This window comes from Ambystoma mexicanum, chromosome 1q (genome assembly GCF_040938575.1).
Source record: "Ambystoma mexicanum isolate Mex_15411 chromosome 1q, UKY_AmexF1_1, whole genome shotgun sequence".
In the NCBI taxonomy this organism is placed as follows: domain Eukaryota; kingdom Metazoa; phylum Chordata; class Amphibia; order Caudata; family Ambystomatidae; genus Ambystoma; species Ambystoma mexicanum.
The window spans coordinates 1279339016-1279359253 of NC_090922.1; the positions used below are offsets into that span (position 1 = coordinate 1279339016).

General features: G+C 45.2%; 1 protein-coding gene across 2 annotated transcripts in view; it reads left to right on the top strand.

Moving 5' to 3' along the window:
* PLPP3 (phospholipid phosphatase 3) overlaps positions 1-20238 on the top strand; it is a 90812-nt gene that overhangs the window by 51689 nt on the left and 18885 nt on the right. For both annotated transcript variants that reach the window (XM_069642113.1, XM_069642112.1), the window contains exons 3-4: positions 1055-1335; positions 4251-4308. In XM_069642113.1, coding sequence (XP_069498214.1) covers positions 1055-1335; positions 4251-4308 — 339 coding nt within the window. The remainder of the gene's footprint in view (positions 1-1054; positions 1336-4250; positions 4309-20238) is intronic.

The window sequence follows — 20238 nt, forward strand, 5'->3', positions numbered from 1 at the left end:
CTAGCGCATACTGCAGTCTGTTTTCATTCGTTCCTCATACGCTAAAGGAAATGAAAAAAATGCTTGTTTGTGGTGAATGGGCAATTTGGGTCTTGGCCATGCTGGTGCAGTTGGTATCTGCAGACCGCCATGGCAATACAGCTCACATAACAAGAAAAGTAATCCTTTTTAGGATGCTGACTTCTTTCCCCACCCATATTGTGTTCACAGCCTTTCTGTGGAGCTCATAAATGTAGGAGCCGTTAGCTTATGCTACTACTCCAGGTCTTCCAAAATCAAACACACCTTTTTGAAGAGATTGATACAGTGGTCCTGGTTATTTCCCGCGCACCCTGCAAATATCCACTCCACAACAACTTTACTACTCGCAAGTGCCAGATTACAAAAACAATCAACCCGTAGACTTGTGTCTTCTCAGTGCAAGCCACTTCCCACTGGAAGACTTAATTCAATGTCCTGGAGTATTGGTAACTGTATTAACCCCCTAAAACTGTCTTGTGTTGCTATTTTGATAAATGGTTATCAATCTCACAGAACAAAGGGCTATACAAACGATGGGCATGTACTATGGAAATATATTTGACCTAACAACACAACATAACCACAGAGCAATAGGCATCTTGCTCTTGCAGCTGAACCCATCAATTTTCAGGGGTCTAAAAACAAATAAAGCAGATCATTATAAATGTCACTTTTCTGAGAACTATTCTTAAAGTAATGAAGTTATTTTGAGACTTTAATACTTGCTACTTGTTACTGGGTTCCAATGTAGGTGTAATAACAGGATGGTCAGAAGCTTAATCTCCCATCAATTGAACTCAGTTTAGACTGTCTTTAATTCTGACACTAGAGCACTCTCTGTTGATGAAGACCAGCTCAGCTGATCACTAAACATTAGCAGTGCTGCAAATATCAATCCTCAGCATACGGGACGTTTGGGTGCTTTTCGAGGGGATCCAACAGGCAAGGGCTGGATTTTAACACTGAGACAATGTTGATGAGGTCCTTTTTTTCTTTATAATGAATGTCTCTGTACTTCTTGTCTTTTGCCCAGATTATCACAGGAGAGTTTTACCGAATCTTCTACTTGAAGGAGAGATGTCACTCCTTCATCCAGAATCCATATATTGCTGCTCTCTACAAGCAAGTCGGGTGCTTCGCCTTTGGGTGTGCCATCAGCCAGTCCTTCACTGACATTGCCAAGGTGTCTGTGGGCCGCCTGCGTCCACACTTCCTGGCTGTCTGCAATCCAGATTTTACAAAGGTGAACTGCTCCCTCGGCTACGTTGAAGACTATGAGTGCAGAGAAAGCGAAAGCAAAGTTACGGAAGCCAGGTGAGTCAATCACTAGAAGACTGCAAACATCTGTGCAGTTGAGCCTGAGTACTACTCTCCATTCCAGCCGATGCATGCCAGTCGGCATTTTGGCAACAGCCAGTACGTGTATCCCAGAGTGTGTGTGTGTGTGTTGTGCGCCTGAGTGTGTGGGCGCGCCAGTCATGAAGATCAGTTATCTGCATCACCGGTCCTGTTGGTTGTGCATTTTCTCTAAGAAATTATTAAACCTTCCCATGTGCAGTTTGAGTCCCCCATGTGCACTCGCACACAATGGCGCTATTCACTGTTCATTGATATGCAAATTCTCCAACGGATCCCAGCAGTTGTGGGGTTTTTGTTAACGGGGAAGCACTTTTTTAGCATGAGGCACTTCATTATTTCCACTGCATAATCTCCAGCCAAAGCATCTCAGCGACTTGATGTCTGCGCAACAGCGCGGGTATGTAGGTCATCGCATGAATGCAGGCCAACGGTCCCCAGCTTTGCACGGGTATTAGATGGCCCTTGCCTAAATGAAGGATCTAATTCTTGCGAGTTAACTCGCTAAATCTCTTGATTGGTTTGCTTGTTTGGCGTGGGGATCTGAGCTTCATACCATTGTTGGATGAGGCATGCGTTCACTGCTCTACACATTTGAATAGACTTTGTTTTTACAGTTTCTTGGATCTACCCGGAGAGATTGTGGCACTATATAATACATTGTAAATATTTAAATAAAGATGCTTCTGCGATGATGCGCAAATAAGGAGCCATCCCTCAATGGAGGAAGTGGCTGCTTATAAAGTTCTTTTTTGCTTAGATATGAACACAAGAGACAGAAAAATCCATGCAGCAGACTCTACTTGATTGCGAGTTTTGTGTATGCAGATGATTTACTGTTATATGGTCATTTTCTCGTAGGCCAGTTCGCTGAGTTCTTAACTCATAGTTTTCTAAAAAGAATTCAGCTGTTCCATGTTACCAATGAGACTCATGTCTTATGTAGTACTCACACATATCCTGAGAGATTTCTGGTTTCTCCCTCCATTCACTGGTTACCAATATCATGGGGAGTTTATTGTGCATTAATCGTTGCCTATAAACTGTCGCCCGAGTGATAACTTTGGAGTTACACACTCAGGATGAATCAATAACTCACATGTCAGAGAACCCCAACTTTCTCCGCATAAGTCCCTCATTTGCTGAGTTCCACCATACCTTGGCCATATCACAGCTTGAGCCGACCTGCTGTACACAGATGTTCTGCAAGAGAACCTGAGCCACGTTCCAGATGTCGCTTGACTTCTGTACTCTGGCCTGGATCCTCTGTGGAAAAGTTGCCCATACTCAAATTGACTTATTACTACAATTCCATTTTCTATACAAACTCTCAGCTATAGCATTTGACTTTTACCTATTCCAACCCTTCACTCTCAGTCATGGCACACGTATGGACCCTTTCCTCCAATATCATTGCTCACATAGGTTCATTCTGAGACTCCTCTTTCTGCCACTCCAGACCATTCTATGCACAACACTACATACATCCCTTCAATCCCCAAATGAACATGTTTCTCCAGAAATATACATTTCTTGAGAATGTGCCCCTTTCACCATGCTGCATACAGAAACAGACATGTTAAGGATTTGGGGTTCAGGAATTTCAGGCTGAGACAGTGACATAGTTTGATCTTGGTTAGTTAGCACCCTGCAGTGATCTCTATGCCCATCATTCTTCCGGGGGTCGATACAGGGAACAGGCATTGAATCTAGGAATCATTGTATTGACCCTGCATCCACCTGTTATCCTGAGTGTGGGTGTCTGGCAGCAGTGCTGTTTGTATTTATATTTATTTGAAGAACAGGGATGCCATTTTAGATCAGAAAAACCTTACAATAACACATTTACGGATGCCAGAGGCATTCCCACAAAGGATGCCTGTATAATAGTACAGTAATGAGAGCAAGTGGTAACCCAGTGTATGATGATTCTCACAAAGTGGGACAACAATAAACAAACAGAAAAAAAAGATAAGGAAACTGTTGAATTACAAAGGTAACATTGATCTAAGTAGCAAGTGCTTCAAACTAGAGGGGAGTCCTATGTAAATATACACAATTACATTATTATGCATCACTGGGAGCAGTGGTGGGATCAGGTAGGGAGGATGGCTGGTCTTGTAAGTTGCATACTCAACATGAATAAAGGAGAGGCTGCTACCTAAAGCCAAGCAGACTAGAGAAGCAGCATTCGCCTTTCATCATTGGCTGCTATGCAGATTGCTGTCTATGGTAGGGAGGAGGAAACAAGGATTCCCTGCATGGAATCAGAATCCTTTGGGAAGGGGCAATTTAAAGGGCTCAAGCCTGAGTACTTCTGTCCCCATATCCATGAGGTGTGTATACAAAGGGGAATCCACAGGTAGCAGCAGCAGGCGGGCTGACTACCACCTGTTCTCCCCTGTGATGATAATATGGGTGGATGTCCTTTTAGCCTCTGCTGCCACATGCGTTCCACCACCGCATTCCACAATTCCAGCAACACAGTTATTTTTGAGTAGTGCCAAAACCTCTTTAGGGTTTCCACAGATGCAATGTCATGACTTACTGTGACCCATCGCAGTTGGTCTCCTTCAAGTTCGGGAGTTGGAAAGGCTTGACTCTATGGAGATGTAAACCTGTCACGGTCAGGATGAGCAGAGCTTTGTTATCAACCCACCATGCGGTCATCAACTTTTCCTTAGTCAATATATATGTATTTGTTCTAAGTCCCTATCTCGCAGGAGATTCCCTACTCGGCATGTAAGTCATATTTCGTGTGTATGTGTTACTTCGTTGTTTGTTATCTTGCGACTGTTAAAAGCACTAAGTATATATGGAGTGTATTCTACATTATTAATATTGACAGTATCTCTTTTTTTTTCTCTTCACAGGAAGTCCTTCTACTCAGGGCACGCATCTTTCTCGATGTACACCATGCTCTATTTGATGGTAAGTGTTTTACCCCTTTCACGTCTGCCTTCATAGTTGAGGAATCACTGAGGCTTGTGCTGAAAGAATATTTCCTTTTTTATTTTATTTTCTGGTGCTGAAAACCAGCATATTTGATTTAACAGCGGTCAAATACGGCGGGTCAGTGCATTCACGTTTTAAGCTCCCAGCTATGGAAATCTTTTGCGACATTCCGAAAAGGACTCAAATGTACACTTTTCAGACAAGGTTTCATTATAATAATAATAATAATAATCATAATCATAATCATAATGGTAAATAAGGTGTGTGTCTGTATATATAGTGCTTCACGCCAGATTCCTCCTGCTTTTAAGCACTGTAACAATAGCTACTCAATGTATGGACCTTCTGAAAGATGAATTGCTGAGCCACCCATGACTGGATTCTAACCTTACGTCTGTTTCACACTCTACCTTTTTAACCTTGGAACCTTGTAAGGCGCCGGAGACCCTCCGATGGTGTTCCCCTCTTCCAATGGATGAAAATAATGGAAAATGATGGAAAATGCAAGTCACAGTTAGCCATTACAATAGAAATTATTTCATTGGCAGTTTTCTAATAGCCAATTCATAAGATGTTATAAGAAGGACAAAGGCAGAATCAACAGAATACTCTTAACAAATATTGAGACATGTGAGTCATTAACAGAATGGAACAATCGTCCCAACCCTGTGAATTCCTGCTCAGTAATTAAGCAAACTCATTGCAAATTTAAATGTGTCTTTTTCTTGGCTGCAATGGTTATTCCCAAACTACATGCACCTGTTTGGTTAATGCATATCTAACAGGGGCATCTCGGTGTAGTGATGGATTTGGCTTCCAGCCTCGTCCTTCTGAAGCACTAATCATTCAGAATGAATGCTCAAGCTCCAGAATGGTGTGGGCCAGAGTTGCGGCTTCATTACTAGTTTGGCAGTTGTAGTAACCCAACCAGTATTGCAATTTAATTCAATTGAAAAGTCTTTCTTTCAGAAGCGAAACATGCACAGTTAAAGAATAAAAACAGATCAATATAAATCATAATACAAATTTTAAAACTAAAAAAAATGAAATCCAGACTTATCAATTACTACGCACAAGGATCGAAACAATCCTAAAAACTGCTAAAACGTGATGACTTAGCGGATTCGTCATATTAATATTCCGCTGAAGTATCAAAATGAAACAAGTTACGTGTATAATAAAATTAGGGCATTAGTTATTCTAAAGCCCTCCTAATGATAGCAAGAGCAAGAAAATACCTGTGGTATTTGGAAAAACTGTCTGTTTTACCGTGCTACCAGATTACGAGTTTCATTGCAAAACTTGTTGAAATGCCTGCAAATGTCTTACTGCATACAGTATTACCCATTGGGTAATATCGCATCCCCCCAATCGAGTCCAATGAGACTACAAATTAGGGAATAACTAAAGAGTTCACATGACACTGAATTCAGCAGACCCTTTCTGTTACCACATACTTTCCAAGTGCAGTTAAGTTATTGGAGTATGCAAGAGGTGGTATTTCCAGAGGCAATACCACCAAACTCAGAAAGAAGTCGTAGATTACTAAAGCTATGATTATTGAGAAAAGGTTGACCTTGAAGAATTGGCTTTCTAAAGGATGCAATGTTCTTGCTTGAGGCTCGATAGATGCTCATTTATTATGCAAGCCTTCTGATTCTCTGGCGGGGCCCATGTCTACCATCTGCTCTGGTGGATTTTGATGTTGTTCCTTTGCCTTTTAGTAAACAGGCCGGGAAATGTGCAGTAGCGTCAGCCACTTTTTACATGCATGGTGGGGAAATGTGACTGTGAAATGTGTCGCGGCATGCATAGTGTGAATCCTGTTATTTCCAGATACACACCTTTTGGTATGTTTACACAATCACTAATGAAAAAAGTGGTAAGACTACTCTGACACCAACAAATATATTGAACATTGGAACTTGGCAATAATGGAGTGGTTGGTGAAGACTGGGCTGGCATCAGTGGACATTATGATAATAGTACCGTAAAGGACGTGGTGGAAGGAGCACTGTGGTAGCGACGGCACGAGTGCAGAAGGTGAAAACATAACCCTGAATGGAAATGACAGCAGATGTACTTTAGCACTAGTGCAGAAGGAAGAAGAGAGTACCATGTTTTTAACGAATATTCTGGATCAAGTGTAGGTGGTGCAGATGCGACTCGGTCTGTAACGGAGAAGGCAGAAGAAGAAATCTGGCACTATTGGCAAGGTTGACTGGAGTACCCTGGCACTAATAGGGAAGGTGGACAGGGTATTGCTGCCCTGTTGGCGAAGGTGGAAATGGAGTGCCTTCTCACTAAATACAGAATGTTTAGGGAGTAACCTGGGTATTATTGGGGGAACATGGAACAGAGTTCTCTGGCACTGATGGAGAAGGTAGAAGGATAATTCTGCTCTATTGGCAAAGGAGGAATAGATTGACCTAGCACTATGGGGAAGGGTGGACGTGGGTGGGTCCAGGAGCACTGGCCAATGTGGAATAGAGTACCCTGGTACAAATGAAGACGGTGTATGGAGTAACCCAGGACTATTGGGTACATTGGGATTACAGTACCCTGACACTAATGAAGAAGGTGGAAGGATACTTCTAGGGCTATTGAGGAAGGTGAGAAAGTGGCCTAGCACTTACAGAGAAGGCAGAAGGAGTAATCAGGCACTGTTGAATAAGGTGTACCAGAGTACCCTGGCACTAATGAAGAAGGTGGAAGGATACTTCTAGGGCTATTGAGGAGAGTGGCCTAGCACTTACGGAGAAGGCAGAGGAGTAATCAGGCACTGTTGAATAAGGTGGACCAGAGTACCCTGGCACTAATGAAGAAGGTATATGGAGTAACCCAGGACTATTGGGTACATTGGGATTACAGTACCCTGACACTAATGAAGAAGGTGGAAGGATACTTCTAGGGCTATTGAGGAAGGTGAGAAAGTGGCCTAGCACTTACGGAGAAGGCGGAAGGAGTAATCAGGCACTGTTGAATAAGGTGGATCAGAGTACCCTGGCACTAATGGAGACAGTTGAAGAAGAATTACGGTACTACTGGACAAAGTGGCCTACATAATCCAGGCATCGACGGCACTAACAGAAAGTGGAAGAAGTAGTATTACAGTATTAGAGAAGGGGAACGTGCCCAGACACCAGTATAGCGTATCTAATGTAGCACTGGCACTAAGGAAGAGAATGAAAGAAGACAGCTAAAGGTATAGAGGAAAGAAAGCCTAAAGGCAGCCAATAAGTGAAAACCACAACAGTTCTCCTTTGTCAATTTGGTATGGAAAAAGTATCTTTCTTCCCACTCTTGTTCATTGGAAACACTATCGTAGAAACAGTGCATTCATGTGTTATGACTATGGAGTTCATGTGCACGCTAGCAGTGCAGCAAAATTGGTCTTTGCCATTCGTGGCTCTGCATGTGACAAGAGTGGCCGCAAAGTGACCTCGCACATGTGCACAGCGGTATGTGTGTGCCGTACTCTTAGCAGCCATAAAGGCCCTGAACAACAGTTCTGCTATTGCAGAGTCTGAATGTGTGTTGTGTGCTGCTCATTAACACACACCACTACTTCCACTGCCTACAAAGTAGAGTCCCTAAAGGCCGAAAAACACGCGAGTTCTATTTATAGACCGAGAAGGGCAGCAGCTTTAATTAAAACATCAAGGTTAAACAAAGTTCCTGGCAGATTGGAGGGGCACCATTCATCATGACAGAACCGATTGTGTGATGTTTAACAGAATGCGGGCCCCTAACGCATGACTTGCGAAACGTATAAGAATAATGTTATTGCAAATCTATACCAATGAAGCTTGTAAATCTTTTGCCTCCGAGCTAAAAAGTCGCCGAATCTGCAATAGATCAAAGGGTCGCCTGCCTCTGGACCCCCTTCCAAGTGTTGGGGCCGGAAACCCTGCAGCCTTCTAGCTGCACAGATGTAATCAAACAGGCCGCTGTTGTTTGCAGAGCTCGGCGTAGAAGCTGGGGCTGTCCATCCACCTGAGCTCCATCCAGCAGCAAAGCTTCATTCTAAACAGCCTTTGCCTGGGTCCTACAGGTTTGGTTACAGGTTGCCTGGGTCCTCCAGGTTATGTTACAGGTTGCCCAGGTCCTCCAGTTTATGTTACAGGCTGCCCGGGTCCTCCAAGTTATGTTACAGGTTGCCCGGGTCCTCCAGGTTATGCTACAGGTTGCCCGGGTCCTCCAGGTCATGTTACAGGTTGCCCGGGTCCTCCAGGTCATGTTACAGGTTGCCTGGGTCCTACGGGTTATGTTACAGGTTGCCCGGGTCCTCCAGGTTATGTTACAGGTTGCCCAGGTCCTCCAGTTTATGTTACAGGTTGCCCGGGTCCTCCAGGTTATGTTACAGGTTGCCCGCATCCTCCAGTTCATGTTACAGGTTGCCCGGGTCCTCCAGTTTATGTTACAGGTTGCCCGGGTCCTCCAGTTTATGTTACAGGCTGCCCGGGTCCTCCAAGTTATGTTACAGGTTGCCCGGGTCCTCCAGTTTATGTTACAGGTTGTGCGGGTCCGCCGGTTTATGTTACAGGTTGCCAGGTCCTCCAGTTTATGTTACAGGTTGCCCGGGCCCTCCAGGTTATGTTACAGGTTGCCCGGGTCTTCCAGGTTATGCTACAGGTTGCCCAGGTCCTCCTGGTTATTTTACAGGTTTCCCGGGTCCTTCCGTTTAAGTTACAGGTTGCCTGGGTCCTCCAGTTTATGTTATAGGTTGCTTGGGTCCTCCAGGTTATATTACAGGTTGCCCGGGCCCTGCCGGTTATGTAACAGGAGACTTTTAGAGCATTCTGCAAATAATGGAACTTCAAGTGCACATCTCAACTCATTAACATTGTGAAGTAAGTGAAGGGCAGTAGCAGGAAGCTTGGTCACAGTAACCCATGCTCCATAAAATGGTGGAACTGTTTTACCAAGCTCTCTTTAAATAAAATAAGTTATTATCATATTGAGGAGTTTCAATGGTTCTCCGGAGGATAGCCTAGGGGCAACGTGCTCGCCTTGGAAACAAGACGACACTGAGCAACACAGGTTCAATCCCTGGGTCTGTGCTTAGAAATCTTTGGGTATTAAGCGCGTTATAAATAACCTATCATATCATATCTCTGGTAGTGCTGCTTCAAATCGAAATCAAAGGTTCCTGTTTGAAGACTCGGCTCAGCCAATACTAGTGTAGAGTTTTAGGCAGTTCTGAATGCATTGTAGGCTGTGCACCTTACCAGGCGATTGCAGGACATCTGTTTTGCCCCAGAGGAGATCGGTTCGGAAGCACAGTATGGGTTTGGGGCCTTGGTCAGTGCCGGGGGAGTTTTGAAAGAATAACAATGCCTCAGCCTCCCAACAGACTACCCAATCACAGGGATATTGGGAGAGCCAATAAGGAACCTGTGCATATGCTCACACCTTCTCACAATGGCCGCTCCCCAAGAATGTACTTTAGGCGACCACAGTAATAGTCGTCATTTTCTTTTGTTGCAACCGGCAGACTAATATAACACACGTGCAGCGCATAATGTAGTGTTTAGGCGCTTTCAGTCACAGAGGAAGAGGCATGTCTATGTTCAGCACTGGGGTTTGTGCTGATCAGCAGCCTTTCCTGGGGTGAGTGGTGCTGGTTGGACCAGGGGCTTCCCTTTTTATGGGAATGTACAGCAATTGTGAATTTTAAAGCGAGTTTAAAATTAAGGGGAGATGGGACAAGGGCTGGTAGCAGAGCACAAGGTAACTTTTTCTGCAGTCTATCCCTTAGATCTCCAAGAGAGCAGTTCCTGGTAGATGCGCGTTGTCACACTCGAAGGGGGTACTGTATCTTGTCACCCCCAATATACGAACTTATGTTTGGGTGTCTGTACACTTCGTGCAAAGTTCTTTTGATAAGGGAAAGGCACTGAGCAACCGTGTCGTTTACCTGGTTTTGACAGGACAGGTTGAAGCGTTTCAGCCGGTTGCATATTCTTAATCTAGATTGAGTCGGAAAAGTATTCCTTTTGGGCCAGCAGAGTCTCAAAAGATTAGGAGAGAGATGGGTCACACATTTTTGGAAGAAGAAGCTGGGAGGGGCCTGTCTCATGGGAGATCGTGAAGCAGGACATCAGGCCGTACCTTTAGGGCCCCCTTCATGGAAAAGTATGCATTTATCCCGCAGTGTCTGCGTGCTGAGAACGACACTGTGCGACCTAGCATGCATAATAAAAAATGCACACACAGCGTATTCATGGAATAGTTCCCGCAAAGTAGGCCTATACGCAAATTTGCGGCCAGAACACCCCCGACACCCACCCACGCAAAGCCAAAACATCCACATTCACTCACACTTGTGTGCTCCCAGGGGCGAACACATGCATCCGTTGAACAGTGCGTGAGGTCTCCAAGCCTGCACCTCGGCACCACTGTGCAGGGTCCCGCATAAATGTAACCGCCACCCTGAGGACATACATACAGTTTTCCAGGAAAGCATTTATTTTTCCAGTCAAACTGCATGCGAAACCCCGTAAACAGTCCCTGCACCTCGCTATGCTGCGTACATGCACCACTAAGTACGATCGGAACCCTGTCTGCGTGCACGCACCCCTAAATCTGCCGTGTAAACTCACCTCCAGAGTTGCGATTCCTTCACACAAGTCAGTACGCCTGCATCCAGGTGGCAGAGATTTCAAGGGCACTGCATGGGCATTTTGCAGGCAAGAGGTTGCGTGGTCACATCCATGAATACGCTTTGCTGTGCGCATTTGTGGGCGTGCTCTGGACTGCCTGCAGTCCGTCCCTCGTAAAGCCCAGTTTCTGGCTTGTTCTTCTCCATTTTGCACGTTCCACCCCTTATTCCGGTGCCTAGGCAGGCCACGCCCACTCACTGCGTGGCGTCTCGAGCAAGACACTCGGCTGCTTGCAGAGCTATGCTGAGCGTGCGCAAACTCGACGCAAGTCCTGGAAAAGTCCTGCACAGTAGGTTCCATGAATGTATGAGCAGTGTTTCTCATGCAGTTTGACGTGCAAGTTCCCGATTTTATGTGCACAGAATTCCATGAATCGGGCTCCAAGGCTGAAGTGAATTTGAGGGATAAATTGTCCACACTCTACGCATAGCCATGCTTGCAAATATGACCCATACAGATCTATAGGTGCCACCCAGCCCTATGTTTTCAATGGATTGTAGGACGTGCAGTTCTGATCTTCCCTTTATGATTTTGATGTTTAACATAAGACGGTCCGATAGAGGGAAACTGGGTGGACCCTAGGTTTATCTTAAAAATAGACACTATAGCCAGGATATCTAGCAGGAATGACCTGGAGGGGATTTTGGATGCATACATTAGGCCTGTTTTCAAACCAGAAACCTACAGCCTATATTATGTTACTAAGAAGCACTTTTAAAACGGCATGATCAGGAGACCAAAAGGCGAACAATTATTATGTAATATTCAGCATGAATTAAAAATCGGTGCAGAGATGGTGTGGCCAATCCATCATACTGCTTTTTGCCGCATGACACTGACTTCGAGCATGAGAATGCTATCAGAGTGCAGACTGCAGGAGAGCACAACCTCTGGCAAATGAGCATATATTATGCAGTGTAACTCATTGTTTCTGACCATCCCACTACACCTCTACAGTTTCTAGATTTACATCTATGGAATATGTAAGGTATATGTATATACCATTTTGACTTGCTGTCGATGTTAAAATGTCCAATTGCAAAGCACTGAGCATATGGATGTTGTTCAGGGGTGTAAATGAATAATATGAAGACATTTTGAAAATAAATGATGTAGCCTTATGAAACGTTGCTCTTTAAACATCTTAGAGCAACGTAATAATATTGGTACACACCAATCAAGTTTGGGGCAAGCATTTAATATAATGTGCATATACTTTACCTCTTAAAAATGGCCGACACTTTTCACTTTTGGTGTGTAAATAGACTCCCAACACAGGGAGGAGTTACTGTGAGCAAGCCACAGGAGTGGTTTTTTCTACCCTTAAAAGCTTCGTTCAGCAGTTTTGTTTTGAGTGCCTTTCACCCGTTTTTTCGGCAATTTTTGCCGCGTTCTGGTGAAACCAAACCTCCGTGATGGGAGTGCAGCTCTACAAAAAACAGGTTCTGTGCCTCTGTAATTGGGAAATATATATATATATATATGGTGTTATCGAGATTTGGAAGATTTTTCCAGCTTTGTCCCGAACTCCTCTTCCTTGGTTGCTATCGCTACCACACTTTGGACCTACCAATGCACTTGTTATCTACAGCGGCAGTATATTTGCTCATCCAGACCTTCGGAAACTACCCGGGAAATTGCTTTATTACTCGAAGTGCCATAAATAAGATATCCATCCAGTGAGTCATCTCTTGGAGAAGTTGGAACATGCTGAATGAACGAATTAGCTTCAAAATACTTGACTTGCCCTACCTTCTGCAGCTGCAGGATTGCCAAGTATCTCAGCCAAACACTGGAAAGCACCATCCAGGAATTATTACATCACAATTCCAGCTGCTGCAGTGCATAACATACTAGGATTGATCTTCCGTTATCAGTACATATTACCAATAAAATGCATGATTTGCACTTTGGGAGGTGCGTATTAGCTGGGCAGATTGTTTAAAATATAGTTCCTAACCAATGTTATCTTTCTGTCATACAACCCTCTGACGGGCTCTGTGGACCTCCCTGTTTTTTTTTAGTACCTGTTCTTAGTTCATCCTGTGTCTTCACTGGGGATGCCTTTTCTACGATCAGCAAAACACTTTTTTTTTATGGAAGGTACTCTGTTTTTCATTTCCATAGTGGCCATCTTTGTTAGAGATCTTTTGAGGCGTGGGAATGTTGGCCGCGCTTATAACACACCGTGTTAAGAGTTCACACAGTTTCCTCATTTTGAATAAAAGGATCCAGGTGGTGAAATAATCCTTCTAGTCAACCATTGCAGGCCGGTCCGATAGCACAGTGAGTAGAGCGCTCGCTTTGACATCTGTGAAGAAGCTGCTGATGCAGGTTCGAATCCCGGCGGGCCCAAACTCAGCCTTTCATCCTTCCGGGGTCGATAAATGAGCACCACACACTATGGGTAATAAGCAGCACTCAAATTCCTGAAGGTTCGTAGTGCTATATAAATGCTAAATTATTATTATTAAACCATCCATTACAGGCGCCTCATTGGACTTGCTCTCCACGCCTTTGCTGGTCTTTATAATAAGGATAATTAGACCATGAAACTGTTCAGCCCCTCAGTAGAAACAATGTAGAGGCTAGGGCAATCTTCACTGCTATGCCAGCTGTCATAACATTAAATTTGTGTACGTTTTCAATTTCTCAGATCAGATTGACTCTTCTTCTTCTCTGCCAAACCTCCCTAACCTCTACATATTTGCAAGTCAAGGTCGCAGAGGTTAACCAGTCTTTAGTGGAGTGTGAAAGGCAGGGGGTGAGGACATTGTATCATGCACACAGAGCAGGAGATATGGGCGAGAGGGAGGGAATAGTGTCCTCTCCCTTTTCAGCACTGTTGTCAAATTTTGAGGAAGGAGCTCCAACAGAGAGATTTTCCCCATCCTTTCACCTCTGCTTTAAAAGAATGTAGGTGCAGAGACATGCACATATGAGTCGATGGGCAGCCTCCTCTCTCTTGCATTCACCTTAGCCCCTGCCGTTGTGTTTAATAAGGGTTAGAGGTATGTGGAGGGAGAAACACTGCCACCTTTCACCCATGCATCAGCCTGCATCTCAATGACAGTTATTGCGGGGCCACAGAGGGTGACATGCATGACCCACTATAACAGTTATGCAGTTACAAGGAGGGCTGCCAGTGGAGGGAAGCTGCTATGAGCCACCATAGGGCCCTCGTGAGCCGGCACCCACCCGCTGGGAGGTTATGTTTTCTCCATCAGTTGATTGGTTGGCAGGGACACGCAGCTGGGCCAACTGCTCACTTTATGTGGACACCCCTGTGCAGCAGGCCTGTCATCCTTCCATGCGATGTGTAGGTTCTGATAGATGTTGTGGTGGTTGTGGCTGCAATACTCACAGTTTCAGAGAAGGTGTCTAACCTGTTGTAAGTTCGAAGGTTAAGCCGGACAGGTTGGCGGAGGCTGCAATGATCACCAATGAAGATTCCTTACCTGCGTATTGGACGGATAGGGGCAGGTGTAATTAGGAGCTAATCAAGTGGGGTTCACATATGAAGTAAAGTTTGTTCAAACCTGTCGAAAGGAGGAGCAGATCATCTAGGTGACAAGATAGGTCAAAGACCAAAAAACAGGGAGCCACAGAAATTAAAGAAAGTATAGATAGGAAACCATGAGGCGTACAAAGGGACATGGGACGTCGAGGAAGGGAAGTTTAGCTGTGAGAATTGGTATGAACAGGTGGATAAGAGGGTTATGGATGCCTTAGTTAGGACTGGATCAAGATGGTGAAGTTATCATTTGTCAATGCACCCTTTTGAGGAAAGCTACCGCAGTGGGATTGCAGCCATGCATGTGGCCTATGCATATTTTTCCTTTGATTAAAGCTGCCTTTTATCATAAGCTTTTTTTTTCAAGAGTTCTCTTCTCAAAACTTAACTGCGATCACCAGTGCGGTTCAATGTCTGAGGCTTGTCTGCCTTCCTTCAACTACCAGCCAGCAACGATTGCTGCTAAACCATTTGGCAGGGGCTTACGCCATGTGGCTGGGAGTTTATGTTTTCCTTCTTGATAGCAAAAGCCAATATTTTGATGCACTCTCCATGACTGGGAAGACTGCGTCACTAGCATAAAATGTGCCCAAGCACTTTAAAATTTGGAGCCTGTCTCAGCTTCTACTGAGAACAGGCGTCGGCATGATTAGGAGTCAAATATGATGGGGCAGGAACGTCTCGAATTGTGATGGCAAGTTCTCTGTAAATGTAAACTAATAATGAAAATAGAGAGCAGATGCAGCCAAATAACTTTTTCCAGTTGCCGCTCGAGGCCCCGATCAGTTCTCCGTGCACTTATGTGTTGCAGTTAATGGCCGGCAACCCTATTCATAGTTGCTGCACTACTGACAGACTTACCATACTCACTATGAAACTGCTCTTTCATTGTCTTTGTAATGGGTTATTAATAATGTGCTTAATACCCAGAGGTTTCTAAGCGCGGACGCGGGGATCGGACCCTTGATGCTTTGCATAATCTTGCTTCCAAGCCGAGCGGGTTGCCCCTGAGCTATCCTTCCGAGACTTTAATGAAGATTAAAATTGCCTAAGAGGCCATTATCATACACTAATATATAACCTCTGAAATAAATGCCTTGGGAATAGGCATTTATTTATTTGGTGATGCGTGTCATGCCACCAAAGGCTCCTATAGAGAGCAGAAGAACTGGAGGTGGTTAGAGGGGTGTGACTATGGGGGTATTCCCCGAGTAGGTGGACATCTCTCGGTAGTCACTCATATTGCCTTAAGCTGGACGGCAGAGCAACGTTATTAGGTCTTCACACTGAGCTAACTCTGACATTTTATCAGGTAGCACTTTCTATGCTGGGCCTTGACGGCTCATAATAAGAAACACAAACATAGCATGTCTCCCAATGCACAGTGCTGCGGGCGCGGGAAATCTAGGACTAGCATGCAATGGCACAGATGACATAAGGCCAATTGCTACGCAGTGAGACACAGACTGGCAAGGTGCCTAGGTCTCATGATTTCTCATGTCATGTGTGAGTTGCTCATCCAATCCTTGGTCTTTCACTTTGAATCCTTGTGCTTGTAGCCATGCATTTGTAATGGTAAAAGCAAAACTCCAAGAACCAGAATGCAAAGAAGAAAGCAGGAATGTGTGGGCTACTCAAGCCTGGCATGGGGCAGCTGGGGAGCCTTGACAGTAGGTAGTGACCTGGAACATCGAGATGATGGATTTAAGAATGTGCAAAGGTGTGCTGATGGAGACTCAGGAGAGAGAAGTACTCCTCCGAAGAGCAGACATCTGCACCCCTATTGACAGGTTGGAGGTGAAAGTGACCCTACTCTAATGGAGGCTATGGAGGGGTGAGTTTGCAGAAGAGCATGGTCTGCAAACGTTGTCTCTTCAGATGTTTTACACCACAACTCCCATCGGCCATAGCCACTATAGTCAATGGTGTAGGATCATGGGAGTTGTAGTGCAGAACATCTGGAAAGCCACCAGCTCCAGACCCCTGCAGTAGAGGGAAGGCACATCGAGTTACTAAGCTTCGAGAAGCAGCATACATTATGTGCTAATGTAGTCTGCTGATGGGGTGCCCAGAAACAAAGTCAACAGAGGAGTTTGAATGGACTTAATTAAGTTAAAGGGGGATTACACCCTTTAACAGACATGGGGAGATGGAACCTTAATATGAACATGTCCTAAAAGGAGATGAAAAACGAGATATTTCTGGAGTATAGAACAGCTAACCATGGTTCTCAATGGAGGGAGGAAGAACTTGCAGTAATGGAGGACCAATGAACGATAACCTCAGAAGTAACAGGGAATGAGATGAGAGGATACATCTCCTCCCTAACACCTAGGTCCTCACACTCCCCACTTTACCGAGGACTGGGGGACCTGCCCCCCCCTGCCCCTTCCCCACAACCTTTTCCTTTCCATTTGCGGGGACAAAGTGGCAGCCCTCCCTCTCCATCGGTGTTAGCTCCCTCTCTCTTGTAGCTCTGCTTCCCTCTCTGTGGTCTACCTCCTTGTAAAGCACTCCATTGCTTCACTAAGCTATTCCCCACTCAATAAATACAATAATAATAATAATAATAATAATAATAATAATAATCATCATCATATTAATAATCATAATAATAGAGGGAAGATGATACATGTTTAGAATACTATGAACGATGTTGTTCCTACCCTCCTTTTATTCCTGTCCACTCCCTCCCTTTAACCCCTCTCCAGCCATGCCTCCTGAGTGCACTGAAATGGTTAAGTCTGTGTGTGCCGCTGTACATAACACCAACAATAAATCCCATTAAAAATGCGGGTTGCTGATTCCAGTCCTGGCGTTTTAGCCAACAGCAAACTGCATGCTGGGATTTGTAGTCGCATATCTAGAATGGAACATGCCAGGCTACACGTTTGAAAGTGCTCTTTGCTAACAATGCAACGGAGGGGCCTCATATCCGCGATAGGTTTTGAATTCTTCATTTAAACGTACAACACATACATCCTCGCCGTTACGCATCCCCCGTGCCTACAGAGGGCGTCCCAAAGTGTGGCTACGTGCAAGTGTCAGTACATCATTAAAGAGCCATTTGCGTGTTGAACACAGTTAATTGAAAGGCTTTCAGCCGATCACCAGCGGCTGCTCGCCTGTCTCTGCCTTTGTAGTCCCAGCCTTCTGCTAATACAATTTGCCCTCACATGAAAAGGGATCAGCGCGCCTTTAATATGCTTTGGCATTCTCCTCAGAGACCAGATTAGGCCTGTGCCACGCTGGGCCGATTGCTATCGCGGCCATTGTTCTCCGGGCCGAGTTTCCAGGGCAGCGGGGCCGTGTGCGGCCTTATCTCGGGCCTAAACTCGGCAACAGCATAAATAAGCGCACGCGGAGGAGCACAGAGTCTGCAAGAATTCCGGCCCTTTCGGCTGTTACTATCGTGAATATTAGAGCTTTTCGCGAGGTCATATTCACAGTTGCCTCTCCAACGGAAGCAGAACGTAGTGGCTTTCTCCATGTGGCTCCCAAGATGAATAATAAGAGCACTTCGCAAGTGGAATGATTAAGAGGTTTATGGAAACATGTTAGGCCGCATGTCACTTATAGACACCCTGATCATTACTGTACATACTTTAAGCCTAACCGTGCAATGCAGTGTTCTCGGGGTGTGTCTAATGCAATTATGGTGTTACTTGGTTGCCATGGCTCAGCAACATGGTACCCTTTGCTATTTCTGCATTAAAAAAAGAAAACATGGAAGATAAGTAGTGGTATCCCCTGGGGAAACATAACAGAGCTATCTAGTTATCCTTTATATGTAAATATTAATTGGGTCAGGCACGAGTTAAAGGAAGGGCCTGCAACCTTTGGCTCTCCGGATGTTTAGAACCACAACTCCCATCACCCCTAGCCATTATAGCCAATGATGAGGGATTGTGGGAGTCGTAGTACAAAGCGTAGAGCGGCACCGGTTGTAGACCCCTGCATAAAAACTTAGGTTAGACGAATATAAAGACACATGATTCAGAAGGGAAGATACAGGACAGTCCATTGTCAACTCTGTCAACTTAACTTCCCTTGTAAGCAGCACGTCAATGGCTGCAAGTTTGTGTAAGGACGAATGTGGATACTAATAATAAGAATGAGGGATATGCACATAATTGCAGTTGCTTCAGTGTCTGAAAACTTGAGTGGTGCAAATCATCATGTCTCCAATGCTCTTGAAAGGAAACAAACAAGATGGTTTGCTCAGCGATTGCCACAACGTCAGGATGTGTGGGTGGCGGGGGGTCAGGGCGGTGGGTAGCAAGTTGAAAAACATGAATTTGGAAGGTTTCCCACAGCAATGCCAGTGATTGTGATTTATATTGTATTGTGTTTGGTTAATTATATAGCGCTCTTTGCCCACTTGTGGGGCCTCAATGCGCTTTTTCCTTGATTGGAACGCCCTTGGTGACCGTAGTCGATGTGGTTGGAGATTCGATCAGGATTAGGTTAGATGCGTGTGTGCATGTTGCTGTTCTAAGACTTAGGTGGCTGGCAAGGCCCGACTAGGCAGCCCAGTAGAGGTCAGACACGTGGGTGGGTGCTCTTGAGGGTTAGAGATCGATTGCTATTGTTTAGGAGAGTCTATGCGTAGCCAGCTATACCGGATTCTTTTCGGGTGGTGGTTGCTGTATGCTAGTGGCAGAGGTGTTGGAGTACATCAGGTGTTTCAGTCTGGATGGCTATGTGTAAAACTATATGGCAATCATCCCAACCCAGGTTGGGGGGTGGACATGGCCAGTAAGGGCCTGCCAGCCCAAGCCTAGGCAGTCCCGAGCATAGCGAGGGCCTCAGCTAGGGCTAGGAGTCAGTAACGGCCATGTCCGCCCCGGCAACTGGGTGACAGCGATTCGCACCCCAGGGTTCATAATGTTTATTATTTATTTTTTTAGTGCGATTGACTGTACGTATTGCGCGGCACCAATCTCTCAAGAGGAAAAAAAGGAAAAGATTGCCACCACTTTTGGAAAAGGGACTAAGTCCCTTTTCCATTTCTATGATGGTAAGCCTACCGGCACTGTTGTTACCGGACCGGCAGGGTTGTAATGAGGCCCATTGTCTGTATAAGGTTTTCTATAGAGAAGTCAACGTTTGTAGGTTTACTGTTTCAAATATCTCCAAATATCTGTTTTTGGTGGCTTTTTTTTGTTTGTCAGATGCATAATTTCCGTCACACGTTCGTGTTCATTAGTTTTGTAACCTGTGGGTACTGCTCTTAGTAGACTGCCTCTTAAAGGGTGTGCAGTGATAGCAAATGGCCTGTGTCACCTCCAAACCCCGGCAAAGTTCTTCCCATGAGCACCTCATGGTATCTTTAGACGGGACAGTGTAAATATAGCAATGTCTGCCCCGCTTCCATTTCCCAGCCCGCCCAGGCCCAGCCCAGCTTCCTTCCTCGCCAACAGGAAGGTAGCTGTCGCTTTTGAGTGCACAGCCACATCCACGAGCACTCCTGGACTGCCTTCCTTCTCGCAGCTTTGATTTGTGGGCAGAAGGCCTGGTCTTCCTGCTGCTCCTGCCCTTCGCCCTCCCCAGTTCCCACAGGAATCTGGGGAAAGGGCTGTGGCTGCAGTTACAGCGGAAGCCAGAAGGTGATAACTGCGCATGGACAATGCACAGTTGACGTCATTCAGAATTCTTCACTCTTGGGCCTGTGTCTTGTAAGAGACTTGTGTCAATCCACTGTCCTTTCTTTTCCTCGGTTTTGCG